The sequence below is a fragment of the Cariama cristata genome, unplaced genomic scaffold (genome assembly GCF_000690535.1).
Source record: "Cariama cristata isolate BGI_N322 unplaced genomic scaffold, ASM69053v1 scaffold6611, whole genome shotgun sequence".
Classification (NCBI taxonomy): domain Eukaryota; kingdom Metazoa; phylum Chordata; class Aves; order Cariamiformes; family Cariamidae; genus Cariama; species Cariama cristata.
In genome coordinates, this window is record NW_009600906.1 from 1 (window position 1) to 9971 (window position 9971).

The window sequence follows — 9971 nt, forward strand, 5'->3', positions numbered from 1 at the left end:
TTCCAACCAAAATTATTCTAAGATTCACATTCATGAACTTCAAGAGAAACATTACCTTGCCAGGTCTAAAAAACACCTTGGTTAGCCCAAATTTGTAATCATTTTCATTCAGTCCCAAGGCTTTAAAAAGTGCCTGAAACACAGGAAACAGTTAGGATTATATTCTGCCTTCTTCAAAAAAAACTCCCCAAAAGTTCAAAAAACACAACCCTCCCCCCCTCCCCAATACATCTGCTGTCCTGGATGATACAGAAGAAGAATTAATTTCTTTCCTACCTTGCAAAAGAGCCTGGGATCCAGTCGAGCCAATTTTTCAGGCAAGTATTTCTTGTACATATTATATAGTTCATGAAATGAAGCTCGCGAAGGGAAACCACCTTGCATCAAATCCAGAACTGACACCATTCCTAAATTTATAGAAACACAAGTACAAAAGCTTGTATCAGTAAAATGCAAATGAAGGAGTGATTTTTATGATAACCAGTAGTTTATGACATAAGCCTCAAAGACATTGTTCAGAGATCAAACCACAAAGTTCAGCTGGGGCTTGATCCAGCCTCTGGCATTTCTTGGTCATGTGATCATTCATAAAAAGTTAATGCTGAACATATGAGAAGAGCCCATACAATTTTTTCCCTATTTGAGAGGTAACACCCAATCATGCAGAGGATTTTTTTTCTAATATTTCTTCTAAATATTTTTTCCTTTTTAGCAGACTTGACATTTTCATTTTTAAAGGAAAAAAAAACCAAACACATAAATAATGCCCAACCAGGCTTTTATTTTCATCATGTCAACGATATTTGTCAGATGTGGCACAGATGCAACATCAAATCCATATGCAGTGCCAGAACATGTAGTGCACTTCGAGTACTAAGTATCAGCTGCTGAGATACAATTTTAATGTCCCAAATACTGTTACTACATTTTGGCTGCAACCAGGACATCAGTAAAGCACAGACCCGAAGTCAGTAAAAGGTTCAAATTACTTGAAGCAGCACAAGCCATGCCAGTTTTTGCCCACTGCTTTACATAACCCTGTCAACAGATTTTGTATATAAGTTTTTAAGTTAGCTCTTAACTTGTGCTTGCTGTCTTTAAACTTAATCCTTTGCATATTTGCTTTCAATGGAAATGTGATTTGTTTACCCTAAGTCTTTCTTTTTCAAAAAAGATTTTATAGCATTAACATCTTGCTCTTTTAACACTACACGTTATAACTTTGTTTTACTAGATAAAGCTTCATTTACTGTTGCTAAAGTAAGTACATATGGAAAAGTGAGCTTGTAAGACTACTGTAAAACATTGCAGTTGTTGGAGGGGAGTAATCTGTTATTTTTTACTCTCCGACATGCCAAATGCTGTTAACCTGAAAAAACCTACTACTAATGATGTTAACGGAATTCTAATTGCTGAAAAGTTGTTAAGCTTTTGTGATGACAACATGACGTGCTCAACATGTGGGCTTGTCAAAACATCAACTGCAGAACCTGGAAGTATCTTAACTTCAAAATGAGAAAAAATTAAGCACAAGCTACTGAAAGTACAAAAATACAGAAAAGGGGAAAAAAAAAATAAAAATGGAAGTACTTTGGTGAACAAACACCCTAGGAAGATCAACAATACCAGCACTCCAGTTCCCAAGCAAGCAGTTCTTTCCGCTGTTCAGTGGGGTATGAGCAAAACTGTTAACATTCACTGTTTAAAATAAAGCTGTAACATTGGAAAGTGCCTAGCATTTCAAGAAAAATGAAAATGCAGCACTGCAATTTGTAGTATACAAAGCAACAGGAAAGACTATGCTGAAGTGCCCTTGTTCGAAGTTCAGCTCCAAATCAAATTAACAGTGGTATAAAGGAATTTTGAAAAAGTAAACCAACACAATTCAACTCCATCATAGTATCTATAAAACTAAAGAAAATAGGTGTGCTTCAATTATTAGATATCTCAGCTAATACTGACTGTCTCTAAATGCACACAGGTTTCTAACACTTCAACTGCCGCAGTAATTTAAAGGAATTCTATTGTTCTGGACTCACTGCTGCCCTATTAACACTGTGCGCAACACAAAAGAGATAGGATTCAGCTCCAGGTCAGGAAATCTAAATTTATGTACCAATATATGGCTACCTGGCTTCATACATATGCACCTGGTGTCTGAACTCTCATAATCAATGGAAAAACAGTCGAGGGAAATGACATCAACTCTTCTTGCGAAGAAGAGACCTTATGGCTGTTCAGATGAACTATTTCTAGGGTTCTATTGACTAAAATGAGAGCCAAGTTACTAAGAATCTAAATAACTGTTCATAAGGCATAAAGAAGCTACTCTCTAGAAAGCAACAGTTCAAGCAAGGAAATATTGCTTCCATCTCACATATTTCAAACTTAGGTCAATCTATAATGCCCATAGTAATAAACAGAGGGAAAAATATCAGAGGCATACGTTACCTGAACACTGAAGCTGAGAGAGGATCTGTCCTCCTTCAAATTGGTGATTTGTCATCTTTAAGTTAGGCTTGATACAGCGAATAAAGCTAGACCCCTAATACCAAAACAAGAAGTTAGCAAAATCTACACATTTTTAAACCTCCTCAAGTTACAGTTAGTTGTTTAAGAATTATGGGTAGAAAAAAAATACACAAAATAACAGTATTCTAAAACAGAAATGTTGACATTCATTTTCTCTCAGGTATCAGTTTTGCACTCTAGCCTTGGTCTTGATGTAACTGACTGACCTCAATGCTCAAGCTATTAATTGGATTCTCAACTTCTGAGTTTTCACTCAACTGTTCTTCTTAACATTAATACAATCTAATTGTGATGTAGCAGTCCAGATTCTACTACCTTCGTTATCTTCTAGTCACATCACCTAAATGCCTCAGTCCTCCAGAGTTCACATCAGCCTCCTGACATTGGAATCAGACCAGATGAACCTGACTTTCCTTTCTTCTAACTTATACAGTTTCTTTTGGCTCATGGATTCACTCTCCCTTCCCCCATGTGTGCTATATCTCTACAATTTTGATCACTGCTTTCTCTGATCATTTCAAATCCATTAAGGATGATGTTTTTGCAAAATGCCATCCAATTATTTAGATTTTCCTATAACAGGTGGCTGCTAATGATAACCTACCTCATACACTAAAACAAAATGGGGACAGAGAAAACATAGTATTACTCCTTGTTTGCAGTGTCTTCTCTCTATTTCAACCTCTCAGCTAAGAGTGAGAGAGGACCTGCCAAGGGAGCTCTATATTAACAGCACATCCTCAGTCATGGGTTAGCTAAATTCAGAGTATAGCAAGCCTGGCCACATACTTTTTCCTTGGACTGGGCCTCAGTTTCAGCATGTTCTGTGTGAAAAAGATCATCTTTCTTTCAGACCAGCCTCATGAGTACAGTAAAATCTTAATGTCGGCTACATTCCAGCACCTGTGCCATTTGTTTATGTTTTTCCCCCTTTTTCTTTTTTTGACAGAGCATAACCTCATATCTAGAATTGGTTAGAATATGCAGTCAAGAGAAAGAACAATGTGTTCCTACAAGTTCTAAAAAAAAAAGGGGGGGGGGGGGGAAAAAAGCCCCACATCCAAACCAAAAAGACCCTTTGAACTACATGCTACATGGAGAATTTCACAAACTATCAAATTAGATCAGCTAAATTAGCAAATACTTCTTAGGGAAATCAGGTTCTCTGACCATCTGTGCATTTACAGCCTATCACAAAAGAGAAATTAAACATTTTATTTTTAATGGCTTTATGGAATCTGAAAACAGTAATTAATAACAAATTATCATCTGCCTTCCTTCTCAATAACACCTCCAAATCTTCTGCATATTAGTCATCAATCATAACCAGTGAATGGAAGGAAGTAAAAGTGACAAAAAAGGAGATTGCAGCCCAGGCAGATTTCATATTGTTTACTGAAACTGTGTAACTTTCATTCTACAACAACTCTTTTAAAGATGGTGGGGTTTTTTTTAAAGTAACTCAATAATCATCACTTGCACAGCAAGACGTTTCAAAAGCGCCATATAACTGCAAACTCTAAAGTAATTCCTTATCACACTTATTGTAAGCCGTATTGTTGAGATAATCGATTATGACTTGTGTCAGAAAATTACGACCCTGCACCTGTATATATACTTACAGTACTGTGAAGCTTCTCAAGAAGCAAATTTAACTGAGTCTGTAAAAGAAAACAGGTATTTCAAGAGTCTTACCATGACAACTACAGAAATATACACACAGAATAGTGCATTACTGCATGCATGTTGATTGTTAGTAAATCAGACAGGATTGATAAATCAAACATTCACAAATTTTAACAGACAAAATCATGCAAGTGTGCATGAATGGTCCTGAGAAACTGCTTGTGTTTAATTGTACAACAATACTGTATGGACTAGTCACTTACTACAACATAATTATCAAAAAAAGCGCAAGCCCTTTTGAGAAAATAAAGGAAATAATGGTTATGTAATAAAATTATAAGGACATGAAGACTGATCGGCAATAATTTTAAAAGAATACACTGAAAATTTGTGAAAACCCAAATTTAATCTATAACAAGCATACATTTGTATGTTAAATAATTAACACAGAAAACAGATATGCTCAGGGTTTTCTTGGTTTTTTTTGAAGCTAAGTCAACATTTAGGTGAATGAACCTGCATAATCTATTTTTAATTCCAAACTTCCAAATTTTTAATTCTCTGTTTATGACAATAGACTATAATTTTAAAATCACATTTACTGAGGCTGCATTTAAACATACTGTGATGAGAAAAGATCAGTCCTATGATCTTAAGGCTATCAGGGAAAACGAGTTACAGTTGCTACTGAATGTAATTGGTAGAGATAGAACTACATCAGGAAAACAGCTATACCTTGCCTTTACAGATGTGTCTGTTTTACCACATAGATTACTGCTGTGCCAGCCTTTCTAGTTTACTAGCAAGCTTTAAGTACATACACTGAAGTAAGACAAAATTCTGTATGTCCTAACATGTTCCTCATTTTCTGTACTGAATGAATCTGACTTTTGACTAATGTTTTTTTAACCAGATCTTTCAATTACCTTGAATCCAAGAAACCAGATTTGTATGGGGAATGTGTGTCACCTACAGCTGTCAGTTGTCCTTTCAGTGGATAAAATTGGTTTGCTTTTTTTTTTTAACTTATCATGGATATGGTTTGAAAGAGAGGAGTGCCGCAAGAGGCATGACAAACACTAATAACCTCCTGCTCAGTTCTCACTTACACATGCTCTTTATTATCTCCACTTGATATAATCTTTATGTCTTCTTAAGTTAGAAATGCTTAATTTTGGAAGGGACAGCCTAATTTCTATCAACAAAATACATTTCTGCTAGAGGAAAAATACCCCTTCCTTATACTCTGTGATTTGACAAAAATAAGCCAGAGCCATTCTCAGGTAAATGTCACTAATGAAATGATGATATGAACAAAATATATTGCTAAAACTACCGCTCTTTGAATTATCACTATTTAATCCCTCATTACCATAGCAAGGTAAAATTATCCCAAAGATTCTTGAGTAGATCTGATGAACTAATTAATCATTATTTCTTCAATTGATTTATGAGAATTAATTTTAATTAGTTATAAGGAAGGGATGTGTGAAGGCTTTCATAAAGAGAAGTCCCTGCAACTTCATCTAATAATTGATGCAATTAGAAGGATTTGAGACTGACTTATATACTGACGCACTAAGAATTCTTATTCTTAAAGATATGAAATTTCTACTAAGGTAATAGAATTTATTTTGATGTCACCTGAAGTGAAATTTTCAAGGCTATTAGTGTTCATCAGCAGCATGTGTTGTGTCTGGGAAGGTAACACTAAATGAATTACTGGAAGTAACACATACACTCAAAATGCCATGAAACTTGAAAACACAGAAAGAATTAGAGATCAATGGGCCAGATCCAAAGAGGACTTTAGTCATGTTCTAGGTGCAGAGGTGAATACCAAAGTCCAAAAGGCAATCCAAAAAGTTCCCCAATTAATTGCTGCTTAACTTTAAAAATGCCTCCCTTTCCACTCCAGCCCTCCCTGGACAATGATATCATTCACATATCCACATCTACTGGATGCATGGTGCTAAATCCAAGCAGAATTGAAAACCCAGATGGAAGAAAGCAGAAACTATCTCAAAGATCCCACAGTCGGTTTCGTTTCGAAAATGCAGTTCTAAAAACCAATGGATCCTAGCTTCACCTACAACAGACTCACGGTTGCAGGGTTTGCTAAGGAAATGGCTTATCTGCCTGCAATTCCATTTTTCAGTCTGCCTTCTGATCATGCATTTTATATTAAACCAATTTCAAAAGTTTCATTCTACAGCCATTACATAGTAAGAAGATGGAGGAAAATAACCATCAGAGCAAAACTCAGGAGAGCAGGCTGCCCAATTCCCAGTTAAATACCAAAACCACTACCTTAAGTCAGGCTCTGTCTCCTACTCTTCCTGGCCCCATCAAAATTTTATTTCTGGCTACGTAACAACCCATCTCCAGAAGGGTATAAGGAGAATTCCCTTTGTCAGACTGACCAATAAGTTGATGTTACAGGCAATGCAGTAGACATAAAACTCTGAATCCAGTACACACTTGAAGCAGAATACTACTGCTATACCAAAAGCAAGTGCTGCCACCATATCCCTTCTGTTCTTCAGCCCCTGCATTTTTAGAGAACAGTTCTAAACGCTAGCCACAAAATACAACTATGCAAGAAGGAATTTATCTTGCAGTCCTGATTCAGCACGTAACCTTGACATGGAGCAGGAATGCAGAAACGCTCTTCTGCTATTGGCAGTGCCCCACTCTACAGCAAGGTTTTTGGATTGTCAGAGATCCCTGCTTTCCCCAGGGACTGCATAAGGAGTCTAGCTACGAACACGATGTGGGGTTTTAGGTGTCCTAGGTAAGGTAGCATACCAAAAACGTTGCAGCATTTGACTTGAAGGCATACAAATCCTTCATTGGATCTGGCCCAGATGCGTTGAGAAGAGCTCTTGCTGAAATTGCAGCAGCTCTACCAACAGTAAATCCATGAGATTGAAAAATTTACCTGCAGCCCACAGTTGTGTCTGCTTTTCATCTCTTAATTCCCCTATAGTTCTCTTTCTAGCCATCCTGAGCTGGAATAGTCCAGCTAAAATAAAACTGCTGAATGAGAAAAGGATGCAGAAAACATTTGGAGAAGACAAGGTTTGAAGGTCAGCTTTACAATAAGCAGAAGAAAGGAGAAAACGAGGAGAAGCATCAGATTCAGGTACTGAGAAAGGAAACATTCAGCATAATGAACATCTTTCTGTGAAAGCCATGACTACCTTTATATTTCAGAAGAGGCAAAACAGTGGTTAGGTTAGGTATTGAATTTTGAGAATGGCAAAATGTAGCCAATTGATACATCCTCTAGAATGTACAATTAAGATAGGATGGAAGAACACCTTTTGTCACATTTAGAACCCCTCAGAGTCCACAGAATTCAAATTTAGGTCTCAAGACTTTAAACCTTTTGAATAAAGACTTCCACATGGCTTTGCAAAATTCTGACTTAAAAACTACTGTATAATCTCTGTAAGGACTATTATGAAACATCTTTTTGACAGAAACGCATAGCACATGGCTTGAATATACTGGTTTCTTATAATACAATAGAAAAAAGGTCTATTTAACAAAATTTTCTGTGTCTGAATCTCAAGTTACCACTAGTTCTCCCAACCTTAGGCTCTACTTATTTCAGGTAACTTAAAAGTGGCATATATTACAAGAAGATAAGACTCTTTGCTATATTATGTTACCTTGAATTTGTTTCCCACACTGATGAAACTAAGTTTCCCAGCTTTTTGTTTGGAATCCTTGTTGTTGTTAGTGCTAGATTCAAACAGCTGTCGAACAAACTTGTCCTTGGATTCACATATAAGAGATTCAAGGGACATGTGCAAAGCATCATTGTTTTTTTCCACAAATTGCATCTGAAAAGACAACCCAAGAAATAATAGCACATTTGTTTCAGTGCCCCAGTTACTTAAGTCTTAAAGAAAATTAAAGAAAATGAAGATACACACTTAATTCAAAAATCAGCAAGAATATGTGGGGCAAATATTCATACATTATTTCAAATGACTTTTCAACTGGACACATAAAACATTAATGACAAAGAGAAGAGATATTCTTAAATTTGAAGGATGTTGCTGGAATCATGAAAGCCAAGGTAAGGATTAGTGCCTTTTAAGAGATTAGTTGTGTTTTTGTCAATGATTATCCTCCTTGTTCCCATCTCCAGCATTCAGTACATCATCACTTGGGAGTTCTGAGCAGCTTAATTCTTCACTGCTTGTAATATCACTTAAGATCTGTTGTGAAATCGGAATTAACATGCACACTTTAATTGGTGCATCAACACAGTTTGGCAAACAAAATGAAAAAATGGTTACTTTAGTAGTACTATGACTATTTAAGAACAGTTGATTTAATACAAGATATTGTCCCTTCCTACAAATCTTACCTCTCTGGTTTATTTAAATTGGCTCACTAACTTTTAGAAGTTAAGAACAATACACTACACTGAAATTCAGAGATCAAGACGCTAGCATCCAATTTCACACTAACAAAACTCTCAATAGCTTTTAGTGTAACTTTAACAGGGACTTTGATATTTATGAACAGAAGAGGTCGAGACTAATTTAAAGAAAATACGAATTTGACAGATACCCCATAAAAGGATTTAATGGTGATGAGAATCGAAGGACAAATACAGGCCTCCAAAATTCCCTTGGACTATGAAAACACAAGACCGGAATACAAATGATGAGCATCCTCACAACAAATCAGATTGTGCGAACTGCCACAAGTGCAGTGAGAAAGAGAAACAAGTAACAGGTGAGGTACAAGGCAGCTATAGTCCAAAAGTTTTAAGGCCCAAGCTAAGTAAGTCCCTCTGAGGGAGGGGATAAATTAAGTTAGGCATATTAGTATAGCTTCTGGACCAAAGCTACCTCCTATCTGATTAACTCTGACAGCAGAGCTTACGTGTTCATATCTGGCTCCTCTGTTCCTGAAGACACTCTAAGGTATTATTAACAAATCATGAGGAGGTACACAGTTATACACAGAGCACTTGGAACAAACGTGTTCCAATTTTATTTATTTATTGACTCGCTGAGAGACCACAGAAAAATCTGGTAGGTAACACACAGACTTCAGTTTTCTTGCTTGTAAAATGACCTACAGAATGTGCCTACTTCAGAATAGCACAACAACCATTAACATTCTTGGAGTATTCTGAAGTAATTAAGAACAACCTCTTAAAGTACACATTTTCAAATGACAAAAAACACCTTTGAAAGTAGCTTCCCTCTTACACACTGGAGTTACAGACCAGAACAATGAAGCGTTATGGATCTCCTGACTATCCTAAACTCTTATTTAAAAACAAAACAAACAAACAAACAAACAAAAAAAAGGCTTTTGGATACTGGCTTCAGGTGTTCCACAGTATTTTTGTATGATGAAGAGCCAAAAAAGTACAAGACTCTGGAATGTATTTTGAGGGTAGCAATTTCAGGTATTTCGTATTCTTACATGAATGATTTTGTTTGCCAGTAGAAATGGAAAACGAAAAGAATAAAATGTGATTCTTATATAACATAAATAGGGATTGCATACAAGGATAAGCATGCTTTCAAAAAGCTACTTTTAACTCTAACAATACTTTTATATCACGTAGTGTATGCCTCTCCCCAAGATGCAAATGTCTGTTGACGTAAGATTTGCAGTAGATCATGAATCAATATATTTAATATTGACACCACTACCTATAGATTTATAACAAACTTACACAAAATACATGTCACCAAAGTAGTCTGTAATCTGAGAAGTTAAAAGAAACTGTCAATTCTGTCACACATGCACAAAAATTGTTTCAAAGCTAAGAC

At 36.1% G+C, this 9971-nt stretch overlaps 1 protein-coding gene across 1 annotated transcript in view; it reads right to left on the bottom strand.

Moving 5' to 3' along the window:
* Positions 1-55: 55 nt before the first annotated feature.
* The window catches only part of LOC104169317 (unconventional myosin-VI-like), a gene marked incomplete at its 3' end in the record, with an annotated part of 17409 nt that continues 7493 nt past the window's right edge, over positions 56-9971 (bottom strand). The window contains exons 7-11 of the mRNA XM_009710214.1: positions 7836-8009; positions 4155-4193; positions 2452-2545; positions 277-407; positions 56-133 (exon numbers count right to left, since the gene is read on the bottom strand). Of these exons, the coding sequence (XP_009708516.1) occupies positions 56-133; positions 277-407; positions 2452-2545; positions 4155-4193; positions 7836-8009 (516 nt within the window). The remainder of the gene's footprint in view (positions 134-276; positions 408-2451; positions 2546-4154; positions 4194-7835; positions 8010-9971) is intronic.